The 25,172-nt window shown below is 48.6% G+C and overlaps 1 protein-coding gene across 1 annotated transcript; it reads right to left on the reverse strand.

Moving 5' to 3' along the window:
- Positions 1-14,034: 14,034 nt before the first annotated feature.
- Positions 14,035-24,705, reverse strand: Mmp14 (matrix metallopeptidase 14). The gene is made up of 10 exons (XM_034497584.2): positions 24,325-24,705; positions 20,520-20,668; positions 20,164-20,286; positions 19,490-19,797; positions 18,463-18,624; positions 17,603-17,763; positions 17,273-17,411; positions 16,999-17,149; positions 16,397-16,512; positions 14,035-16,099 (listed from the first exon to the last, which is right to left on the reverse strand). Exons 1-10 carry the CDS (start codon positions 24,430-24,432, stop codon positions 15,765-15,767), a joined length of 1,752 nt encoding a protein of 583 aa, XP_034353475.1. The 5' UTR covers positions 24,433-24,705; the 3' UTR covers positions 14,035-15,764.
- Positions 24,706-25,172: the final 467 nt, after the last annotated feature.

A 25,172-nucleotide genomic window follows, 5' to 3' on the forward strand; every position in this document is an offset into this window, starting at 1 on the left:
TGTGTGATTTGAGACAGTCTCATGTAGTTGAGGCTAGCTTTGAACTCCTCATCTTCTGCTTCTACCATCCCAGTGCTAAGATTACAGATATGCCATTACTATTAATTTTTTTAATGAAAAATATTTTTCTCTCTCTGTGTATGTATGTATATATGTATATATATACATGTATATATATTTACACACACATATATATACATATATATTGTATATATACATATATATGTATATATATGTGTGTGTATATATATGTGTATGTATATATGTATGTGTGTGTATGATGTATGTTTGTATGTGTGTGTGTCTGTTGTGTTTGACTTTGATTGAGCTCAGTTCATTGATGGTATCTTTACCCGTTAAGCCATCTTCCTCCCTCTTCCTCCTCTTCCTCCTCTTCTTCCTCCTCCTCTTCTTCTTCTTCCTTCTCCGTATATTCGTTTACTTGCTTGTTCATTTACTGTGTGTGTACCCTGGAGTGCATGAGCATACATTTCTATGAAGGTCAGAGAACAATTTTCATGAGTTAGTCAGTTTTCCTTCCTCCCTGGGAGTTCCAGCGATTGAATTTAAGTTGTCAGGATTGGTGGCAGACATCCTTACCCACTGAGCCATCTCATTTGTCAAAGTTGTTTCTCTTTGTAAAAATATGTTAGGCTTAGTAGTATTCACGTTTAATCCCAGCACTCAGGAGGCACATGCAGGTGGGTGGAGGATATCTGTGAGTTCAAATCCAGCCTGTTCTACATAGAGAGCTTTTATCTAAAAACAACAAAAATATTATGTCTAATTTGTGCTGCTCACATACTTGAGCATATAGAAGCATCCACTAGAGTGTAATTTAACTACTAGGGGCCACATCCTTAAGAAGAAGTGATTCTCCCTACTCTAGAAGTCATCAACTGTCAATAGCTCCCTAGCTAGGGGTGGGGACTTGTGAACCCAAGCCTGCCATGCTGGAATGTTGACTGGCTTGATCTTGTGCAGGTCTTGTGCAAACAACTGTAGCTGCTGTGAGTCTGTGAGTACAGTGGGCTGGGCAGTCACTATTTTGTTCAAGTCCTCCCCAACATCTGGCTCTTTTTTTTTTTTTTTTTTTTTTTTTTCCAAGACAGGGTTTCTCTTTGTAGCCCTGGCTGTCCTGGAACTCACTTTGTAGACCAGGCTGGCCTTGAACTCAGAAATCCACCTGCCTCTGCCTCCCAAGTGCTGGGATTAAAGGCTTATGCCACCACCGCCCGGCTCCAACATCTGGCTCTTACAATCCTTTTATCCCCTGTTCCATGGATGAGAGATGTGAAATAGCTGATCCATCCATCTCTCTCTCTCTCTCTCTCTCTTTCTCTCTCTCTCTCACACACACACACACACACACACACACACACACACACACACACATCACCATCATCATCATCATCATGGCTTTCCACCCATGCCCAAGATCCCCAAAATATAACTTGGAGACAGAATTCTATATGAATAAATGCCTAGGCCAATTTATTCTGTGGGTGCCATACGGTTGGTTATTTCACCTCAATTTCATGAGATTGTCTCCTTCAGTGTACTGGGACAAATCTTCCATACGGAACTATTTCCCAGAATCCTATCTGTCTCTGCCAGATGTCCAACCACCTTCTAATTCTACCTCAGCTCATTGGCCAATCAGCCTTTTATTGACAGGTGAATGTGTTTACACAACGCACAAGAGACTCCCCCCCCCCCCCCCTTTGTGGCTGTGGATCAAAGATGTGAGCTCTCATATATTCCTTTGCTCTACCATCGAGGGCTCTAGCTCAACCAAAAGTCAAATGAAACACTTTTTAAAAATGTAAGTATAGTGTTTTGCCACTGCACTGGACCCTGGAGCCAGCCTATTTTGGGTCTCATTGTAGTCATCTAAAGTCTTGCCTGGGGCTGGAAGATACATTTCCAAGATAGTTCATTTCCATGCTTGACAAGTAGGCAAGCTGTTGGCAGGAAGACTCAGTCCCATTCCATGTAAGCATCTTCATAGACTATCTGAGTGTCCTTATGCCATGGCAGCTGGCTCCTCAAAAAGGAGAATCCACAGGGAGCAAAGTGGGAGTCCAATCCTGTAACACTAATCTCAGCGATCACATTCCAAGGCTGGGTGTGCAGCTCTGTGGTAAAGTATTTGCCTGGTGTGCTGGTTGATTTTTGTCAGTTAGACATAATTCTAATCATATCTGGAAAGAGGGAGTCTTTTTGAGGAATCACCTTCATCAGATTGGCCTGTAGGAAAGTCTGTGGAGACATTTTCCTGATTAATGATTAGATTGAAGGGCCCAGCCCGTTGTAGGAGGTGCTACTCCTAGGCAAGATGGTCCTGGATTATGTAAGAGCGGGTTGAGCAAGCCCTGAGGAGCAAGCCAACAAGCATTGCACCTCTATGGTTTCTGCCTCCAGGCACCTTGCCCTGTCTGTGTTCCTGCCTTGGCTTTCTTCAGTGGACTATGACCTGGGGTATGTAAACCAAATAAATCCTTCCCTCCCCAAATTGCTTCTCGTTAGTGTTTTATCACATCAATAGAAAACTGGCTAAGAAGGCCAGGTGTGCCGTGCACACCTTTAACCTCAGCATTCCCAGCACTCCCAGCCCTGGGGAGTAAAGTGGAGTTTTTCTTGACTAGTGCCTTGAGGGCAGCTCCTTAGTTACTGGCTGTGGTGATCTGAAGACCTATGAACACAACAAAACCTTAGACTCTTGTTCCCACCCATCCCATTCCCAACACCTAAAGGCAGGATGGGAGACCAGTCAAGTGCAGGAAGTTTTATGGATATTCCTCATCACAAAGGGAGCAAGGTATACAAAGTACTCACTAGACCGTACATATCCTGAATCCAGAAGGTACAGCTTAGCCATTGGTATCAGAACTCAAGACCTGAGCATGCTTTTTCAGAGTGCTTGTGTCCCCAGTGGGTTCTTTCTTTCTTTATTTTTATCTTCTGGGAGGTTTTTTCAACCTCCTTGTTTCGTTTTAGAGCTTCATTTTGTATCTTTTTTTTTTTTCTTCTTCTTTTGAGCAAAGCCAGCAGCGATTCTGCTAATACAATCCTTTTAAAAACTTATGTGGATCTCTGATTGGTGAGAAGGCTGGTGTTTGCTGCTGAGCCTGATGGTCTGAGCTCCATCCCTGGGACCCAAGCAGTAGATGAAGAGAACCCTCCCACAACCCACAAACCATGACATGTGTATACCACTCTTCTGCAGATGCAATAAACAGATAAATAAATAAATAAATAAATAAATAAATAAATAAATAAATCCATTTAAATTTTTTAAAAGAAAACTTTTGTGGGCCCCCTGTGAATTGTATTGGGACTCTGCTAGATGAAAGGTGTACTCTCAAATGTCGGTGGCATAATTTGTCTTCTCTGAGACCGCTAAAGAATAGTGGTGTTCAGATTTTTTTTTTATGGAAATAAGGGTGGTGCTTGGGACTAAATTCAGGGCATCATGCAGGCAATGCCTATATTCTACTTCTGAGCTACATTTGCAGTCCTATTCAGCTTCTTTTTATATAAGATTTATTTAAATAGTGTGTGTCTCATAGAAATTTGAGGCTCCAATCCATCTAGAGCTGGAGATTTTTTAAAAATATTTATTTATTTATTTATTTATTTATTTATTTATTTATGTGAGTACACTGTAGCTGTCTTTAGATACACCAGAAGAGGGCATCAGATCCCATTACAGTTGGTTGTGAGCCACCATGTGGTTGCTGGGAATTGAACTCAGGACCTCTGGAAGAGCAATCAGTGCTCTTAACCGCTGAGTCTTCTCTCCAGCCCATTTTCCTGCTTTCATGACTTGAGGCTGACTACCTTTATTAAATTCCAGCATAGCAAGAATAGCCTTTCCCCCAGTTCAAAATATTCTGCATCTCCTTTAAGTTTCCACTTGCGCCTTTAAAATAATGAAAGATGTATTTATTTTATTGCATTGTGTACCTGAGTGTATGTATGTGTACCGTGTACATGCAAGTGTCTGTGGAGGCTGGAAGAAGGCACTGGATACTTGAAGCTGGAGTTGTGAGCCACTGGCAGTTGTGAGCCACCAGATAAGAATTCTGGGAATTAAACCTGGGTTCTCTGCAAGAGCAGTAAGCGATGTTAACCTCCCTGAAAAGGCTTCTTAAAAGCTCATCACGGTTCTACTAAAGCTACTGTGAACACTTTGGTTTTCATTCACACTGATCCCAGTCTTTCTAGCTTCTGAAGACAGGAACATCAAAGAATTAAGTATCTTGGATTACAGAAAGCATTATGTAACAATGGCGATTGTTCTCCTGACCAGACTGCATCGAATTATTGAAATAATACTATTTGCAATGTACTAAAATAGCCTTTCTTTCCTGCACTTCAAAGGCTCCTTTTAGTCAGAATGGGAGCCCAAGTTTTTGCCAGACATCATGGTTTATGCCTGTGATTCTAGCACTCAGGAGCCTGAGACAGGAAGAATAGGAGTTCAAAGCCATCCTCAGTTACAAAGTAAGTTTAAGGCCAGCCTTGGCTACATGAGATCTTGTGTCAACAAAACAAGACATCACCACCAACAGAACAACCAAACCAAACACACTGAAGTCAAAATCTTTACAATGACATATAAGACACAATGGTCTCTTGCCCCAGTACCCACCTCACCTCTACTTCTCCTGTTCTCTTCCTTGCTCCTTCTGTCCAGCCACTCTGCCTTGCTCCCTATGGATTCCACCTCAGGCTTTTGGCATTTGCTTTTCCCTTTATTTGGAATATTCTTCCTGAGAACTGCATGGCTTGTTTGCTAATAGCTCAAGATTCCAGTGGGGCCTTCTCTAACCGTATCATGTAAAATCACATGGAATCAGTATCTCCCTTCCTCATTTAAAATTTGCCCTCAATACTTGTTGTTATGCAACATATATATCTCTCTAATTTATCACATTTGCTGTTCACTTCACTCACAAGAATAGATGTCAGAGATCATTTGCCTTCTGTTACGTCTTTATTACTAAAAGTGGTGTATGTATTGGTACTCAGGAAACACTGGCTGAGTGAATAGTGAATGAATGAATTAATCAATGAATCGATGACTGCTGGTCACAGTCTCTTAAATGATGTCTTTTCATCATTTAAGATTTGACCACCCTTTGAATTACTAGTTGCTCATTAAAGACGAGGAGCCTCTCTTCTTGAGGTAGAGAAGCTGAGGACCTACATTGCCCAGGGCACCTGTCAGGGCCTTTGATGCTCCTTCTCAACTCCATGACTCATGGGTGAAAGGATTGTCTAGCTTCACAGACCACAGGGGCAATGGGGACTTCATGAGCAAGTTGTGCTAGACCAGCAAAATTGAGGGACAGGAAATGCCCATGGGGTGTGATGGAAAGGTTCAGGAAGGCTTTTTAGGAGGCAAGTTCAGTAAATGCCCCAGTTTGAGATTCATGTACAGAAGCTTGACTAAAATGAAGCCTTGGGCTGGAGAGCATAAGGCCTCCTCCGTTCCTTAGCTGAGGACTAAACCCACAGCCTGATGCTTGCTAGGCAAATGCTCTATCCCTGAGCTAAATCACCAGTCATAGCTCATATCTTCAGTCCCAGCATTTGGGAGGCAGAGGCAGGTGGATCTCTGTGAGTTTGGTCTACATAGGGAGCTTGGTCTACATAGGGAGTTCTAGGCCAGCCAAGGCTACACAGTGAGACCCTATCTTATCTTATTTTAGTGCCCCCTGCTTTTTTTTTTTTTTTTCTTTTTGAGACAGGGTTTCTCTGTGTAGCTTTGGCTGTTCTGGAACTCGATCTGGAGACCAGGCTGGCCTTGAATTTATAGAGATCCACCTGCCTCTGCCTCCTAAGTGCTGTTATTAATGCTGTAATTAAGTGTATGCCACCACTGCCCTGCTTAGTGAGACCCGGAGTTGAAGAAGAAGGAGGAGGAGAAGAAAGAAGAAGAGAGAAGAAGAAGAATAAGAAGAGAGAAGAAGAAAAGAAGAAGAAGAAGAAGAAGAAGAAGAAGAAGAAGAAGAAGAAGAAAAGAAGAAGAAGAAGAAGAAGAAGAAGAAGAAGAAGAAGAAGAAGAAGAAGAAGAAGAAGAAGAAGAAGAAGAAGTAGAAGAAGAAGAAGAAGCAGCAGCAGCAGCAGCAGCAGCAACCTTGGATGGTAGAATTCTGTAATCCCAGTACTTCTGAACCTCAGGGTGGATCTTCAGTTAGGAGCCATCCTGAGTCATGTCTCCACATCCTGTACACACACACACACACACACACACACACACACACACACACACTCCAACTTTGAATAGGGAGACTAAAAAAAAATTCAAGGAGAATTCTGACTACCTGAGAAAAAGGTTTTCAAGATGGGAAAATTGTTTGAAGGGAGAGGCAAGACCCTACCATATGGCTATAGGTGCTTGTTTGTGCTTCAGGGAGAAAAACAATCGGCTTTACCTCTTTATTATGTGGGGTAGAGCATGCCTTCTAGGGTTAGTGACTTTAATTGTGTTTGAGTCTTGTATATCTCAAAATTGAAAAACACTAATATCTCTCTCTCTCTCTCTCTCTCTCTCTCTCTCTCTCTCTCTCTCTCTCTCTCTCTCCAGTGTCTTGCTTTGTAGTTCTGTTTGGCCTACAGCTAGTTACATAGACCAGGATGACCTTGAACTTGTATCAATATATCTGCCTCTCCCCCAGAGTCCCTCACAGAGCTAGGATGAGAGGTAATTACCACTATGCCCAGATATTAAGACATATCTTTAAAGGCCTGATATATTTAAAATATTAAAGTGAGATGTAGTCACTCATACTTGTAATTCCAGTATTTAGGAGGCAGAGGCTGGTGGGTCTTTGTAATTTCAAGGCCAGCCTGGGCCATATAGTGAGTTACAGTCCAGCCAATGGAGACACTGTCTAAGCAACAAGCAATCAAGCAAACAAATAACCTCCCCATTCCCTTAAAATTTACCAAATGAAAAATTTGTCACAATATAGTGCTATTCAAAAGATATGGGAGTTTTTTTGTTTTTTTTTTTTTTTTTAACTACAAAACTAGATATTTAGTGGGGTGTGATGTCCCACACCTTTAACTGACAGCCAGGGAGTAGAGAAAATCCTTGTCTTGGGATATAGATAGATAGATAGATAGAGAACTAGAAATGTAAGGACCTTTATAAATGTGAGACCTAGGGATGGACTCCCATGGTCCCAGAGTGAAGACAAGAGGAAGGCTAAAAGAGCGTTCAATGAGACATAGCCTATGTTTTTCAAAGGTCTCTGGGAGTTTCCCAGAAACATCTCACTCTCGGATAAAAGGAACACAAGAGATGCTCACCTTACCCAGATAGGGTTCGGGACTATAGTCTCAATTAAACTCATGACCCTGGGGTCCCCACCACAGGCATGGCAGAATAATCAGCGTCTACGGAGCCCACAGGGGGCCTGTGGCGGCTCGCAGCTCTGAGGATGCAGAAGAGCCTCCTCCTGTGGACCGCCCAGACCGCTCTGGATTTCCGAGTTAGTGAGGGCAGCTCACTAACCCCCTCACCTAGGCCAGGGCGGACAGCGATGGAAACTCTGACCTTTTGTTTCGGTGATTGCGAGGCTAAGAACAGCTGTGGGCCCCGTCTGGCCCATAGTTCCACCCCTTTAAGTACAGGTGTCTAGAGAGGAAACTTGGAAAGCGTGAGGGAGGCTGGTGGTTTCCTTGGCTCCGACCAGTTTTATCCTTGGGTCGACGTCCAATCCTAACGCCGAACGCAAGGGGGCGATACTACCCTGCAAACCCTGCCCAGCTGGTTTCTGCTGTAGAGGTGGGTGGGTCCCCACTGAGTGGGACGTGTATTCCTCTAGCTTTCTGTCCAGGTTTCCTTCTCTTAGAACTTATCTGTTGGCTTGCACAAGGTGGGTGTGGAGGAGGGTTAGTCTCTGTGTCACAGGACAGTAAAGACTAGTGAGACAGTTGGAGATGTCTGCTATACAGGTTAGAAGGATGCCAAAAGGGATGCCCTGTGGGCTCTCTTCAGAACTGTGACAGCTGGGCTGGTCAGCACCTGAAGGCTTGAATCTCCTCAAGAGCTGGACCAACACAGCCTAATACCACTCTTAGATTAAGGACAGGCTTTGTAGAGGGTAGAGGGGGATCTTTGAGTGACACAGTAGATGGCTCAGCAGATAAAAAAAGGTATGTATGAACTTCTACCTAGATGTATTTCTCTACATTTTTTTTTCTTTTTCCATACTGGGACTCCAGCCCAAGGAGGCCTTTGCTCATTCTGGACAAGGACTCTACTCTTGAGCTATACCCCCAGCTCCTTTTATTGATTGGCTGAGTGATTGATTGACTTAGATTTAGCATCTCATGTAATGAGCTCCAAAGGAACAGAAAAGAGGTAGATGCAGGAGGATCAGAAAGCAGTGGCTAAGGCTGGAGAGATGGCTCAGCAGCTAAGAGCACGGACCTCTCTTCCAGAGGTCCTGAGTTCAATTCCCAGCAACCACATGGTGGCTCACAACCATCTGTAATGGGATCTGATGCCCTCTTCTGGTGTGTCTGAAGACAGCTACAGTGTTCTCAAGTATACAAAATAAATATTAACAACAGTTGGGTGGTGGTGCACACATTCAGTCCTTGCACTGGTGGTTGGGGCAGGGCAGAGGCAGGCCAGTCTCTGAGTTTGAGGCTAGTCTGGTCTATAGTCCTAGCACTGGGGGTTGTGGGGTACAGAAGCAGGCCAATCTCTGCATTTGAGTCCTAATCTACAGAGTGAGTTCACAGAAAAACTATTGAAGGAGAAGGAGGAGGAAGAAGAGGAAGAAGAAGAAGTTATTGTTGGTTATTCTTGGTTACATAGGGAATTGGAGGCTAGTCTGGGCTACTTGAGATCCTGTCTAGACTGGTATGTAGGTATAGATGAGAATCCTCTGTCATGTCTGAATATACTCACAGAGACATCACTGTGTCCAAGATATATCTTCAAAGCAGCTTTAAAAAACAAAAACACTGTGAAAGAGGGCAGATGAGGTGGCTCAGCAAATAAAAGCATTTGCTGTGAAAGCCTGGCACCTTCATCCCCAGAACCCATGTAAAGGTGGAAGGAGAGAGCCATCTCCACTTGTGTGCTGTGCCTGCATGCCCACCCCCATCATGTGCTTGTATATGCCCACCCATGCCCACGTGTGCGAACACACACACACACACACACTCACACACACACACAAATATGTGTACAGGCCTGCAATCCCATAATTTAGAAGGCTGAGGCGAGCGATCAGGAATTTTCAGGCAGTTCAGGTTTCATAGTGAGACCCTATCTCAACAGAACACATAACAAAAGCATGAATGAGTTTAAAAAAAAAAAAAAAAAAAAGCTCAGCTTCATTAGGATTTACAGAAATACAAACTAAAATATCAGCGAGCTGTTGCTCCACCTTCTGAAGGTGGTCAAGCTTGGTGATTGCACACACAAGTGAAAATATGACGCTGTAAAACCAAAATATTTGTACAAGGAGATGTGCTTGTAAAGAAACAAAATGTAGCTGCACGTACCATCATGAGCTAAGCTCAACAACAGGAATGAACAAAGTAAACAGCAGCGGTGCCCACCGTGAGAAACAAAGTCTCAGAGCTGCAGAGGTAGCTCAGGAGGCCATGGCTGCTCTCGCAGAGGACCTGAGTTCAGCTCCCAGAATACACATGGAGGCTCACAATTGTCTGGAACGCCAGTTCCAGGAAGTTCCAATGCCCTCTTCTGGCAGGGAACTGGACCTGCATCTGGTGCACTTACATGCAGGCAAAACATTTGCACACATAAAATAAAATTAAGCCTTAAAAAGAAAGAAAGGCAAAAAAAAAAAAAAAAAAAAAAAAAAAAAAAAAAGCAACATTCCAGGACTTGGTACCTCTGATGGAGAGAATCTGGGGAGCACACAGGGGTCCTTTAAAGATACTGGCTCTATTTTCCTAAGTCATTTAGTAGATAGACTGACTCTTTTTCACTAACTTGCAAAGAGCCGCTTTTTTGTTTGTTTGTTTGTTTGTTTTGATTTCTTGAGACAGGGTTTCTCTCTGAGTAACCCTGTCTGTCCAGGAACTTGCTCTGTAGACCAGGCTGGCCTTGAACTTAGAGATCTGCCTGCCTCTGCCTCCAGAGGATCAAAGGTGTGCACCATGACTGCTAGGCAAGAAGCCTTTTTTTTTTTTTAATTCCTCTTTGGTGGGCAGCCTGGCATTGCCCCAACTAGACCCCCTATCCTTCCCGGAGTTAGGGAAGTGCCTGGGATGGGAAATCCAATGAGTGGGCAGGATATGAGCTGTGCTGAGGCACTTCCCAGGCCCATCTGGTCCCTGAGTCAGTGAGCTACTTCAGGCACTGGAGGATGCCCTTCCAACATCCACTGCAGTGCCGCCTCTGCTGTCTGCTTGCTCTTCTGTCGTTTTCTACCCAGGTGTCTGTTTTCAGACAGTGTTTCATGTAACCTAAGCTGGTACTGCTGACCTTTCTGTTTCCATCTCCTGAATGCGAGGGTTATGGATGTATGTCACAATGCCTGGTCTTATGTGGTGCTGGGATTAAGATCAGGCTTTGCACATGGTCAGCAAGTCCTCTACCAACTGAGGCACACCCCCAGCCACAGACCTGGCTCTTTGTGAAGCAGCCACAAAGGACACAATGACTGGGGATAAGTTGTTTAGGGGGAACCTGGCCTCCACGATCCAAGTCTAGGATCAAGCAAGGATGCAGAGTGAGCTGCTCCCCCTCCCCCGGGATGTGATGACAGTCCTGGTTTGAGGAGTTTAACAGTCCTGCTGTGGAGCACCAGGACTAGTGGCAAGGGAGCATGGAGGGGGCTGAGCCTGGCTTGGGGAAGGCAGGCTTGGAAGGAACTAAGCCATTGGCACTGGACCAGCGTGGAAAGTATGTGTATGAGCTCATTGGGAAGCTGGTTTCTGTCCAGTCAGGCCTGCCTGCCTTCTAAGCCCTGGCTGTTTAGCCCCAGTGCAGTCTGACGCTGGGTCTCCCCAAGACTGAGGGGAAAAGGCACTAAGTTCTAGGGGTAGGGGTAGGTATAGAAAACTGGCTTCCTAAAGGAGAAATAGATTTCAATTTGGGATGAGTACAAACCTGGTACAGGAACTGTAGGGCAATTGTCTGAGCTAAGGCTGGAGTTTTCTGGGGACTTGTGGGAATAGTAGCCATTCCTCTGAAGGCTTTGGTGCCTCCTACACCCCCTACTGCTATTGTATGGCAAGTACCTTTAGCCCCTCCAGTTTCTGAGTCTTTGTGGCCTTCACCTTCCTTCCAAATGCTTGTTCCTACCTCTGAGAAGCAAAGGGGTTGGCTGCAAATTGGCTTTCCTTTCTGAGGAAACTCTCCCATGGCCCGTCCTCCTTCACTGATCTGCTGCATGGTCCAACAAGCAAACACAGATATACTGACAGTTCCCCCAGAACATACTCTTACAAAGTCACCCAGCTGCATGGGGCTACACTGGAAGCGATGCCCAAGGAACCTTGTTGGAATCCGCCAAACAGCCAAACAACCGCCCTGTTTTGTTTGGGCCTTAACTTTTGTTTTGTAGTGATGAGGATCAAATTCAGTACTGCTCATGTTAGGCAAATGTTCTAGCACCGAGCCACGTCCTTAGTTTCTGATATGGGGCTTATTTAAAGTAAGGAACTTATTCAAACTGAGACCTTGCACTGTTACTCTGCATACTGAAGGCCTCAGCAGTTGCTATTCTCCAGCCTACTGCAAGGGCAAGGAGGATACAGAGCAGAAAGGCAGTTGGAAAGTCTGTTTGATGGGGTAAAGGCATTGAGAATGGGCAGGGAAGGACCAACAGGGCTAACCAGATTGTAATGTGTGGAGATGTCTCTCTGCCATATTCTCTTTCAGAGAGTGCAGTTCTTTCCTCTTAGGTTGTCCCTTCCCTGGCCTGCCTGGCTCATAGCCCAAGAGGCTTTGGACCTGCTGCTATCAGGATCCCTGGAAAGGGGAAGTGAAGAAAAGAGAGGCCCCTCACCCCATGGGGTGTGTTGGTGGGCAAATTGCTGCTCCTTCTCGGCCCTTGCTCTTACTCCGGTATCTTCTTTGTCCAGTGTCCCCGAGGCAGCCCAAACCTCCTCACATATTCCAACTGGCTCCTTCTGGCTGCCCTAACTCACAAGTACTGCTTTCGAATAAAGGAACTTGGAACCATAGAAACTGGGTCAGGCCCAGCAGACAAATCGGCCAGGCCAGGCCAGGCCAGGCCAGTGAAAACACTTTGCAGGTCCTTGGGAGCCAGAGGGCCCTCTGCCTCCTGTCATCCTATCCTGACATGGTGGCTCACTCGAGTGGGACCTTATGACCACGAAGGCACCTTCCAAGGTCCCAGGGTGGGGTGGGCAGGCTCAAGTACATCATCAGCACCAGGCATTCGGCCTCCACCCCACAGTCCGGTGCGCGCAAACTCAATCCTCCAGCTCATCTCCCTTTGTCTCCAGTTCTGCATTCCCGTTCTCCGTTGGCTTCAGAGAGCATCTTGTGATTCCAGAATCCCAGCCAAACAATTTCCTCGTGATGGGGAAACCGCACTCCTTCCCTAGGCTCCCCCTCCTCTTCCCTCTGGCAATACCCCCTCCTGGGCTCTTCCACTGGCTCCAGCTGTGTTTTGCAGAATTCCCTCTGGATAACATCTGTAATTGTCTCCAGATGTGGACCACAAAAACACAAAGGGGCCATTAGCTCATCTTTTACTTTTTTTTTTTTTTTTTGTCACATGCACAGGCTTGATTACCCCTAGATGCCCCTGACTTCTTCAGGGCCACCTCAGTTCCAATCCTTTCTGGTGAGAGTGGTGGTGGAGTCTGTTCCTAACTTTACTGAGACACACAGGTCCTGGCAAACAGCTGTTGGCAACGGAGGCACAGGTGACCAGGCATAGGGTCAGGGTTGCTCCCTGGCAGGGAGGTAGGGTACCCCATCTGCCAAAGTAATCATACCAACGACCCTGCAGAGCAGCTGGAGGGAAGAGGGCATAGGTGGAGCCAGGCTCTGGAAGGCAGGCTGTGGAGGACCTGGGCAGGAGCCCAGGGAAGACTGGGCTGAGGCAGGAAGAGAAGGCGGGAGAAGGGGGCTGCTCTCCTCCAGCTGAGCTGACTCAGCAGCTGAGCTGACCCCTCCCTTCAGGCTGGTTTTGGAGGAAGGGAGGGTCAACAGCCTGGGAACCCTGTCTAGGGCAGCAGTTTCTATGGAAAATGGAAACAAAGCCTTGCTATTTATTCTCTCCTTCCAACCTGAGGGTCCTGGCTCTTCTGGGTGACTGAGAAACACTGTTGTGCCAGGGAGAGGCCATTCCTAGGAACGTGGGTGATGGGGAAACCTCTGTCTTTTTTTCTTCCCTTGTCTCCTGATCCAACAGCAGAGTCTCAGGCCTATAAGAACCACCACCTCCTCGCCCCCTTCCCCCCTTTTAAGACAGGGTCTAACTGTGTAGCCCCAGCAGGCTGACATCCTGCTCATGTAGACCAGGTTGGCCTTCAACTCCCAGAAATATGCCTGCCCCTGCCTCCAGAGTGCTGAGAGTAGAGGTGCGTGCCACCATGCCCAGACTTAGCAGAACCTTCTTAGGTCCTGGGGCCTGTCACTGAACTTGAGACTAATGTGATCATGGGAATACCCTTGCTGCAGGGGCAGATTATGAGGAAATGCGTATGTGGCGAGATCACACGGCAGAATAATGCAATTTAGGAAGATTTTCCAAACGGCCTCAGCTTGACCACTTCCTCCTACTCTGGCAGCCTTGGTTCTCAAAGGTAGCCTTTTAAGGCTTTTGGGGGGAGAAAGCTGGGTTCTTCCAGTCACTGCTCTAACCTCCAGTGGGGTGTATGACTTGTTCCCCAACTGCAACTCTTACATGCTATCAGTCTAGGAATAAATATTTATGACAAATACTAAAACCTGCATCATGGGAAATGCTGTTCTCAATGTCTGCTCTTCCTAGCCCTGCTTGGCCACACCACATCTACCCCTACACCAAGCTATAGTCACACAAAGAATGTGAAACACAGTTTATTCTTCGTGGAAAGGTTGAACAAGGTCAAAAAATGTCCTTAGAGAGCACCGACCCAGCCCCGCCCTGCAGGTTTCTGGGGTCAGTTGCCTCAGCCCCCCTCCACCCCCCACCCCTCCCCATGCCCCTTGTTAACAAAAAGGAACGATTTGAATGGCATTCATATATAATAATTATAATAAAAATATACATTAAACAAAACAAAAAAAAACCCAAACAAGACAGAAATTTAGCTGGGCTTCCAGCACCGTTCACCCCTATCCCCAAACCCCACCCAGACACTTCTCTCCTCTCCTCTCCCTCCACAGGGTCTCACTCTTCCAAGTCCCTAGTACCATGACCACCTTCAGTGGCTGAAGGAGACTTCAAATGGGTCAACTGGGCAGGGAAGAGGAAGGGCAGGACATAGGTAAAATGGGTTGAGGAGGGCCTGCATCAGGAAAGGGAGGCCCACCCTAACCAAGAGCACCCAGACACCTGCCTCACTAGGGCAGTGAGGAAGACTGAGCAAGCCCAGGCCGATGACAGCCTCCTCTGGTCTCCATTGATCCTTGTATGGATGCTCTCGTTACTCCTGTATCAATTCTTACCCTCGCCTTCTACACTGTTAGTGAGCAAGGGGACAGAAAGAGGCCAGTGTGGCTTCCTTAAGACCCTTTCTGAGACGTCTAATAAGATGTGCCCACTCCTGGAGACCAGTGTCCTGTGTGTGCACTGCAGTCTGCTCAGATTCCCAGGCATACACTGTCACCACCACACTTCATTTCCTGCCCCCTCTAACTGCTGTCCTTGGGTCCCAGCCCCAGCTACCTGCATTTGAACATGGTCTTTTTCTGCTATGGGCCGTGAGGCTCATCCTTCATGCTTCAGATCCTGCTGTCTCCCCTTGCCCTCTCTCCACCTGGGACCATTCCCCCTGGTTTCAGCTCTTCCAACCTTGAACTTGACATCCAAGGCTAACATTCAGGGGTCAGGGGTCAGGTTTGCCAAGGGTTTCCTCAGACCCATTTAGTCCTTAATGGCTCAGGCTCCTTTGGAAGTTCTCCAGGCTGGGTTGGATAGAGGCAGATCTTTGTGGAGAGGAACTTGGCTGTCCAAGCCACCAAGACTCTCTGTGAGCTTTTTTTTCTTTCTTTCTTTCTTTCTTTCTTTCTTTCTTTCTTTCTTTCTTTCTTTCTTTCTTTCCTTCTTTTTCAAAGTCTTTAGGGTAACTGAACAATCTTTCCACCTCCAAACGTACACTCTTAAGATTCTTTTTAGTCAGAGTGGTGGAAGGCAGCCAACTGGGTACACTTGGTACAGATAGGGCTCGTATGCCCAGAGCCTCCTGAGGTCAGAGTTCAGAGATTTAAGGTATGTAGTTAGGGGGATGGAAAAGAAGCAGATGACCCCATTTGGCCTTTGCCTGTAAGGTCAGAGGGTCTTGCCTTCAAGTGCAGAGCCTTGACAACATTCAAATAGGGCTGGACACACAGCAAGCTGTGCGGTTCCCTTGAGGGCCAGAGGCCAACCGTCTTCTGCTCAGCCCTCAAGGGACCCACCTATGGATAAAGCAATACTGGGGTGAGGGTGGGAGAGGCCAGTTAGGGACTGAGAAGGGAGGCTGGAGGAAGGGAGCCCAGGATGGGTGAGAGCAGCCCACCTGCCACCACCTGCTGCCACTGGCCTTCAGAAGCAAAGTCCTTGTGGTAGAAGCGGGTGGGCCAGTGGTGGGGGTCAGACCTTGTCCAGCAGTGAACGCTGGCAGTAAAGCAGTCGCTTGGGTGTCCCATGACGTCTGAAGAAGAAGACAGCAAGGCCCACTGCCAGTACCAGGAGCAGCAGCAGCACCGGTAGGACCACGGCAGCTGCACTCACAGCTCCGCTGCCCTCCTCATCCACCTCAATGATAATCACCTCCGTCTCTTCTTCAGCAGTCCCCTCATCAGGCCGGCCCCCGGAAGGGCAGCCCATCCAGTCCCGCAGAGCTGACTTGGGGTACCCTGGCTCTACCTTCAGCTTCTGGTTGTTGAATTTCCAGTATTTGTTCCCCTTGTAGAAGTATGTGAAGACTGAAGGGCCCCAAGAAGACAGCCGAAGAAGATAAGAACCAAGATGGGGGGAAGGGGCGGAGTTCATAAAGGCCCCGAGAGAGAAGAGAAGAAAGCACCATTAGTGTGATGGCCAGCTAAGCTTACCACTCATCCCAGAACCAAGCTGGCAGAGTGGAAAGACTACACATGAAAGCACTTGGCTATTTCCTGGCAAGCCCCCGACCCCCACTGCTACATCATCAATGCTTCCCACCAGACCTGCCTTTCTGCTTTTCCTTGCCTGCCCTTCTCTATAGTTTCCTTTGCTTCACTCACCTTCATCACTACCCATGAATGACCCTCTGGGAGATTCAGGGATTCCTTCCCAGACTTTGATGTTTTTGGGGTACTCGCTGTCCACTGCCCTGAATTCCTCATTGAAACGGTAGTACCTGGAGGAGGGGACAGAAAGGGGAGTGGTTGGATACTGGGTATGCCCTCAGAGGTGAGCAGACCCAGGACAAAGGTTAGCTAGGGTCACGGTTGGGGACAGGGGTTTTGAGTAATGAGGGCCTGCAGCTGAAAGAGGCGGAAGGAAGAGGTGGAAGGGAGGGGTCCAGGCTGTAAGGAGCCACCAGCAGCCCCTTAATGATAGTGCCTGGTGGCTGGGGTGGAGGCACAGTGCTAGGGGCAGGAGGCATCAAATGACCAGGTTTGAAATGGTGACCCGGTCACATCCCACTCACGGCAGCACTAAGAAAAGCTGTCTATTGCTAGGCAACAGTAAAGGATAAGCAAGTTCCTTTTCCAGAGCAACAACCTTGGGGGGGGTGGGGGGGGCTGGGCTTTCTTTAGAATTTAGGGATGAGGCTATTTGGGGAGGCAGTGGTAGTAGTTTCTGAGTAGAGAGGCTTAGGGTTAAGGATCTGAGGTCTTACTTATTGCCTCGGAAGAAGTAAGTCTTCCCGTTGGGCATCCAGAAGAGAGCTGCATCAATCTTGTCTGTGGGCAGCCCTCGGCCCAGCTCTTTGATGTGCTTGGGGTATCCAGGTTCCAGGGAGGCTTCGTCAAATACCCAATGCTTATCTCCTGGGGTAAGAGAGGAGGATAGAATCTGGGTCCAACGGTGAGTTCTTTAGGTGTGAAGCAGAATCAGCTCATCCAAGGAGACCCTTCCAACCAACCTCCCAGGACTAGGAAATGAATGGCTACCTTTGAAGAAGACAAATTTGCCATCCTTCCTCTCATAGGCAGTGTTGATGGATGCAGGCAGGCCCCTCCAGAATTGGCCAATGGGCATTGGGTATCCGTCCATCACTTGGTTATTCCTCACCCGCCAGAACCATCGCTCCTAGAAACCAGTAAAGATGAGAGAGAACACGTTATGTCTTATACCTCAGCCTTCCTCAGTTCCCAAAGCTCCCCCAAAGCCCTTGGTTCTATAGTTTTAGTTTTCAGTACTTCTATTATTATTTCCATCCAGCTTCCTGGCTGCCAGTCCTTCTGTCCTCCAAACAAACCCACCTCTTCTCTTCCTCTCACCTTGAAGACAAACATCTCTCCTCGGAGCATGGCCACGGTGTCAAAGTTCCCGTCACAGATGTTGGGCCCATAGGTGGGGTTTCTGGGCTTATCTGGGACAGAGGGCCAAGAGGTAGTTCTGGGTTGAGGGGGCATCTTTGTGGGTGACCCTGACTTGCTTCCTGAGGAAGAGAACAATAGGGTGGGCACTTCAGACTTTGGAGCAGAGAGGACGGAAAGACAGGCAGATAAGCAGACAATACCCTTAGAAAGTGCGAAGAGGGTGGCAGTGTTGCAGAGATAGCTCAGTAGTTAAAAGCATTTACTGATCTTGTAGAGGATGGGGGTTTGGTTCTCAGAGCTGACAACAAGTGGCTCACAACCACCTATAACCCACACACCTCCTAAGAAGAACAAGTATTTTTTTTAAAAGACATCGTCAACCAGCTTTAGAGAAGGATGAAGTAGTCAGCTTGGGTGTGTCTAACAGGTGTGCTCAAAAAGCGGGAGCTGAGGGGCTGGAGACATGGCTCCCTAATTAGGAGCACCTGCAGTTCCTAAAGAGGACCCAAGTTTGGTTCTCAGCACTCACATGGCAGTTTCAGGAGATCCAGTGTCCTCTTTGGGACTCCACAGGCACCAGGCATGCAGGTGGTGCATATGCATACACAGAGGCAACACACTTAAATATGTAAACCAATAAAAAAAATGCTTTTCAAAAGTGGTAGCTAATAGAGGCAACAAAAAGTGGTGTGTGTGTATGTATGAGAGAGTGTGGATGTAGAGACTTCACAACATGAGGGGGCAGCGGAATGTAGACCAGAGGCCAAGAGGGGACAAGAACAGAGACTGAGAGGTGGGTATGGGGATGGATAACTCGCCGTATAGTTGCTGGATGCCACGGCGATCATCATCAGGCAACACGAAGTTCTCTGTGTCCATCCACTGGTAAAAGGGCGCCATGATGGCAGAGGGATCGTTGGAATGTTCCAGGCCTAGGGCATGCCCCAACTCATGCACGGCCACCAAGAAGATGTCATTCCCTGGAGGGATGGAGAAGTTGAGAACTTAAGCTCCCTGCTTCCCCACCAGAGACTCCAGTTTCACAGATAAGCCTGCTGGTCATGTTTTCCACCTCAACTGATTAAGTCTTGAGGGTCAGCTTCCTGTTTGGTTCAGAAAGTCCAAAGGCAGTCACTACCCTCCTCTGGAGGAAGGTGGGGTGCCTGGGGCAGGATCCCAATTCCAAGAAAACATATACTGTGGAGTTCAATTTCTCCCAGAAGGTAGGCATAATATTTGCCTGGAAAAGTGGGTGAGAAGGGAGAGCTTTCTATGGCTAATTCACTTAGCTGTTTGTTTTTTGTTTTTTTTTTTTTTTCTCCCCTTCCCTTCTCCCTCTTGCTCCAGCCCCACTCATTCTGGCCCAAAGGTTTTATTTATTTATTTATTTATTTATTTATTTATTTATTTATTTATTGTAAGTACACTGTAGCTGTCTTCAGACACCCCATAAGAGGGCATCAGATCTCATTACAGGTGGTTGTGAGCCACCATGTGGTTGCTGAGATTTGAACTTATGACCTCCGGAAGAGTAGTCAGTATTCTTAACCACTAAGCCATCTCACCAGCCAGTATTTTGTTTTGTTTTGAGATAGACTCTTGTTATACAATCTAGGCAGGCCTTAAACTCACAATCCTCCTGTCTCAACACTTAAGATTTATTTTTTTAATTTTATTGACTTCTGAGACAGGGTCTCATTATGTAGCCCCAGGTTGGCCTAGAACTTACTATGTAGAACAGGCTGGCCACTACACCCTGCTAGCTTAGACTTTGGAAGGAAAACCCTCTATGTACAAGTGACCGCACACTCTGCATGGGGCGGGACCCAAGGTTCCCTGACTCACCATTTAGATCCTCATTTTGGACAGTCCAGGGCTCAGCAGAATCGAAGTGGGTATCTCCTCCAATATTGGGGCCTGGGAAATAGGCATGAGCCAGGAAGCCTCCTTCACCATCAAAGGGTGTACTGTCGCCATGGAAACCCTCAGCAAACAAGATCATGATGTCAGCCTGCTTTTCATGACCCTCCCGGATGTAGGCATAGGGTACTTCTCGGAAGCGCAGTGGTGTGGCACTCTCCCATACTCGGAAGGCCTTCCGAATGGCCTCGAATGTGGCATACTCGCCCACTTTGGGGGTGTAATTCTGGATGCTACATCCAGACATGAAGGTAGAGAAGGGAAACATTAGAATAAAGGAGGCAAAGTTCCCTCTACTCCCCTAGCTCTGACAGAACTGCCCACCCACCTTGCCAGACCTGTTTCCCTGCTATTGCATAAATATATCTCAGCCCAGGGGACTAAAGGCTTAGGGGACCTTCAGGCTTGGGGTGTTGTCACTAGAGTACATGCCCTCCAAAATGGTTGCACTTCTCTGCAAGCTTAGAGCTATTTTCCTAGGAATTAGAGCCACTCCCTAGGAATGGTGACCTAGGACAGTGGCATAGGTCACCTTTGACTCCTAATACAACAGGGAAGGGTACTATATGTAAGAAACATCTCTAGGCTGGGGGACTCACCAGAAAGTGATTTCATTATGCTGCCACTTGAGGCCCTGAATGGCGTAGCGCTTCCTCCGAACATTGGCCTTGATCTCAGTCCCAAACTTATCTGGAACACCACAGCGAGGGCGCCTCATGGCCCTGGGGTGGAGATGGGGTCAGTGTAGTATATAAAATAAAACCATCTTCAAGGGGACAAAGTGTAGTGTTGTAGTTGACCTCTGGTCCCAGGTCAGTGATAGGTGAGGTTTTGTGTGTGTCAGTGTAGCCGAAGGCCAGGTAGTGAGGAGACTGGGAGAGGGCATTCACTGGAGGCAAGTTCAAGTGGAAGCATGTCTGGTATTCAGCTTGGTCAGTGGGGGCCAGGAACTTACCTCATCGTGTCCAAATCAGCCTTGCCTGTCACTTGTAAACCATAGAACTTTTGCATGGCGGCGATGGCAGCTGAGAGTGACTGGGGTGAGCGTTGCGTGTGGGTACGCAGGTCCCCTGGAGGTAGGTAGCCATACTGCTGCAGCCAGGCCTGTAGGGAGATGGGTGTGGCTTAGAGAATTTCTGCTTGGTCCAGGTGGCCCACCTACCTCTCCACAATGTTTGGCAAATGTCCTCGACTTCAGTGAAAAAAATGTGATGGCTCTCAATCTGGTTCTGGCAGGAACTCTCAGGCTGACTCCTGGCCTGAGCTCTAGCCTAGACCCAAGTATGGCTTGTCCTCAGGGGTCACCGGGTGCAGACAGATATAAGGTTGGGGGGCCATTGCTCCTGACTGAACTATAGAGCTCTTGGGAATAAGGCCACTAGAAAGTTGACAAGAGTTTTTAGCAGATTTTTAGCTAGTCTGGACATATATGTGGAAGTCAGAGGTCAGTCTCTGGTGTATTAGGCCAGGCTGGATGGCCAGCAAGCCTCAGGGATTGTTCTGCCTCTGCCTCTCTAGCACTGACAATACAAGTGTGTCACCACCACCTCTTTCATTTTTTATATATACAAGGTGCTAGGGTTCAAATCCAGGCCCCCATTCTTGCAAAGCAAGCATTTTGACACGCCTTAAAAATCTCTTCTTAGAGCTGGCATTCTCTCCGGTACTCTTCTCCTCTGTGTCAGCTTTTGAGAATACAGCATGTCCCATTTGAAAAAAGGTTATACCCATGGTAGGTAGAATGGTATAGTGGGGGTGAGAGAGCCTGAACAGGGTGAGGGAGTTTCTAGAACAGAAATACCACACTTCTAGGACCCTCACAGCAGAAATATTTTTAATGAGGGCAAAAAAGAAAAAAAAAAAAAAAAAAAAAAAAGCCAGGGGTAAGGCTCGATGATGATGGGGAAGCTGTACCCTTTAGGGTGGTAGCTAATCAGCCATAACCCTAAATAAATGCTCTATGACCTAGGAATCTAGGCTTAGAGAGCCAAGCAAGCCATGTTATGTACAGACTATGAGGATGCCTGGACTCTTTTTGGGAGACATAACCCTGAAAGCTCTGGTCCTATTTCAGTTTTACCCTTTTTAAGGAGTCCAGAGGGGGTTTCAAGCTGCCTAGAATGGGCATTTGGAAAGGAACCGGTAAAAGCTGCCCTGGAGCCTTCCTCCTGTCCCTACCCGTGACCATTAGGATGGATCTATGGCTCCACGATGCTCTTCCCCTTCAGGCTGCAGCAATGCTCTTGTGTGGGGTCTGGGGGTGATTCAGGAGCAGCTGACTTAGGACCTGAGCCCAAAAGGGCAGGAATTGCAACACAGTTCCAGGAAGTGATCCCCTCAAGACTGACAAGAGTTAGGGCTTGAGCTGTAAACAACCCAGCCTTTCCCCAGCCAATAAGGCTTGCCAAAGCCCTAGCATCACCTGTATCTCAGAGCCCTCCTCAAGGGTACAGGATTTAACCTCTTGCGTGTCAGAGAGGCCTAGCAGGGTGGTAACTTCAGAGCTGTTCCCTCGGATCTGAAGGCTTGCCCTGACCTGTGCTGTGGCCTGTGCCAAGTATGCAGGAAACTCCGTTTGCTCCTAGCCTCACCTGTAGGCTCTGACCCCTGCTGGGGTAACAGTGGCTTCAGGCTTGGGGATAGGTGAGAGTGGGAGGGCCCGACTCCCCCCACCCACAAGCTGAAAGTCCGGAGTGAAGCCGGGTGGTCAACCCTTTGCCAAATTGAGGAAAGGCTTAGAGTAGGACGGAGAAGGGAGGTTGGCAGGAGAAACAGGAGTTCTGGATAAATCCCTTTCCTATGAGTCTTTCGAGATGCAGGCAAGTCTAAATAAGCACACTCATAAACCCGGCCCAGTGCCCTGTGGAGCAAAATGGATGCTTTGTCAGGAAAAGGACTCCCCGGAAGAGTATCACAAAGCCAGGAAAGAAACTGTCCCCATCATTTTCTTCCTCTCCTGGACTGGGCAAGTTTCTTTCTCCATCTCTGAGCCAGGCAAGAACCACAGACTATGAGACTGGAACCACAGGAGAGGACTCTGGTGTCTGCGGCTGAGTGGGGGAAGGGAAAAGCACCAGACACACCAAGGGGAGGAGAGGGCTGTCCTGGAGCTAGTGTGGAGCTGTGGAGGCCTGGTGAAAGGGACCTAGCTGCCTCACAACCCCTCTCCCTTCGGCTTGGCCTGAAGACGGAACAACTCTTGTGGGTGGCAGGACCCAGCTGGCTGGCATTGTCTTGATCAATAACTGCAGGGTATTCCCTATGAAAAAGTCAAGGCACACCTCCCACTTCAGGAGGCTGAGAGGGTGGGGGCTCTCCAGCTCAACATCAAGTCTTGGATCCTGGCCTCTGGGTCTGTCCCGCCCTCAGCTTCCCACCCTACTGTGTTCCAGAAGCAAATGGTGGTTCTGGCTCTGGGAAGACCATGACCCACTTAGAGCAGAGCCAGGGCTACCGCCCCTCCCCTAGGGCACCTACTGGAGGCTGGGGAGGAGAAAAAGAAGTTGGCAGTGGGCAGTTTTCCAGAGGCTCCTTTTGTTAGGCACTCTCTGGGGGCTAAGATGGTAGCTTTAGGCCTGGGAAAGGCGCCTCCTCTCTGACAATTGGGCTTGGTTTCCAGTCTCAGGGAGGATTTTTACTCTTTCTAGTTTCCATGCACAACTGTGGCCCCACACCTAGGGCTACACTTGACTTTTCAGCCCCAGGTCTCTTCAGTGACACAGGCAGCATGTGCGCAGGAAAGGTTCATTCTGAGGGTGCGACCCGGCCTGGGCAGAGGGAGTCAAATCCAGACCATATCCTGCATTTTGGGCCCTTCCCAGCCCTTCCCTACCACACCCAGGTCCTCACCAGGCTGAGTGGGTTGGGATGGCCCAAAATAAGAAGCTGATTAAATCCGTCTCCCACCTTCACCCCAAAATAAGAGAGGGAGGGAAAACTTCCTCGGACTACTCCCACGCCGCTTCCTTCAGGACCGGGGTGGGCTATGGTCACGGAAGAGTTGGGGGTGGGGGCGCCACAGTCAGTCGGGACAGTCGAGGGAGACCCAGGCCCGCCTTCAACTCACTCGCTGAGCGACTTCCCCTAGTCTCTCAGCGATCAATGCAGAAAAACAATTAACAATAATAATTTTAAAAGGCCCCCCAAGGCGCCGGCAGGGGTGTGGAGGACGCGGGAGGCGGTGACCAGGCTGAGCCCGGCTGCTCACAAGAAGAGCTTTGTGTGCGAGGAAGTTCGGCCCGCCGCGATCCTCGACGCCAGGGCCGGCGGCCCGCAACGAGGGCGATCCAGGGGATGCGGGTATCGCCCGGACGCCCCGACGCCCCGACGCCCCGACTTGGTACAGATGCGCGCCTGCAGGGCCGCGGGCACCTGAGCGCTGCCAAACTGAAGGAACAACTCGCGTGTGACACCGGCCCGGACGGCGCGGGGTTGGCGCGGGGTCCAGAGTTTCTGAGGTTCCTGCCTGGTGCCACAGTACGCGCAGAGCTTGGGAAAGCGAGGCCCGGGCCCCGCTGCAGAGTTCTTCCAGGGACGGGAGGAATGGGAAAGAGTCGGTGGCGGCCGAGGGGGGTTGTTGGAGGCAGGCAAAAGTTGGATCGACTTTCAAGTTTGCAGATGAGGGGAGATAAAGAAAGGCGGGCGCAGCAGAGCCCTCCCGCCCCCAGACCAGCTCTTAGCGGGGGCTGTCCCCTTGGCGACCCCCGGGCTCGCCTACCCGGAGGGAGAAACTCAGGGAAGGGCCGGAGGAGCTCACTTACTTCGGGGCTGAAGTTGCTGCCTTGGGCCCAGCCGAGGGAGGCGAGCGTGGTGCCGAGCGTGAGCAGGGGGAGCAGGAGGCTGCGGGAGGGTCGAGGGGCGGGAGACATGGTCCGCGGCGTCGGGGCGCCGGGCGGTGCGGGCTCCGCGGCGGGGCCCACGCCCTGGGGTCGCGCCGCCGCTCTCTTGGGGCGCCTTTGTCTTCTAAAGGAACGGAATGTGGATTCCTAGAGCGCAGTCGGCTTGGAGGTGAGAGAATTGCTCCTGAAAATGTCTGTTTGCTCTTCTCTTTTCCGTTTTTTGATCTTTCTTCTGCTTAGTCGGCGAACTGAGTTGGAAGTCCTCTCTGCTCTCTCCTTTGGTCCCTCCCTTCTCCCACAGCCTCTCCTCCGCCCCCGCCCCAATGCCCTCCTTTCCTGGGGACGTGGTGTTTCAGCCCGAATCCAATTACAGCCAAGAGCAGGAGAGAAGGAAAAAAAGTTGTCTTTTCTGTGGTGCAGGCTGCCATCTGCAGGGGTTAAGGCCACAGCCGACAACTAACTAGGAGCCTGGGTGTCCCAGGGGACGGGATGCGGAAGACTTTCTCTTCCTAAGCATTTTTTGGGTGGCCTGATTCCCGTAGTATTCAGCATGTCTCACTTGAGAGTGTTTAAGTATTTCGAGGCCGGATGGCTAGGGATGGTGGAGACATGAAGTCTTCCATGCCTGTGAGGAAGGTTGGGAGAAGGGACATTTACTAACAAGGCTGTTAGTTGTATGCTGAGACCTGTGGACAGCTTCCTCCTCCTCTTGCCCCCAACTTAAGACTGTAACAAATGCCATTGCCCAACAGCCAACACAATTACTTTGG

This window comes from Arvicanthis niloticus, chromosome 3 (genome assembly GCF_011762505.2).
Source record: "Arvicanthis niloticus isolate mArvNil1 chromosome 3, mArvNil1.pat.X, whole genome shotgun sequence".
Lineage (NCBI taxonomy): Eukaryota > Metazoa > Chordata > Mammalia > Rodentia > Muridae > Arvicanthis > Arvicanthis niloticus.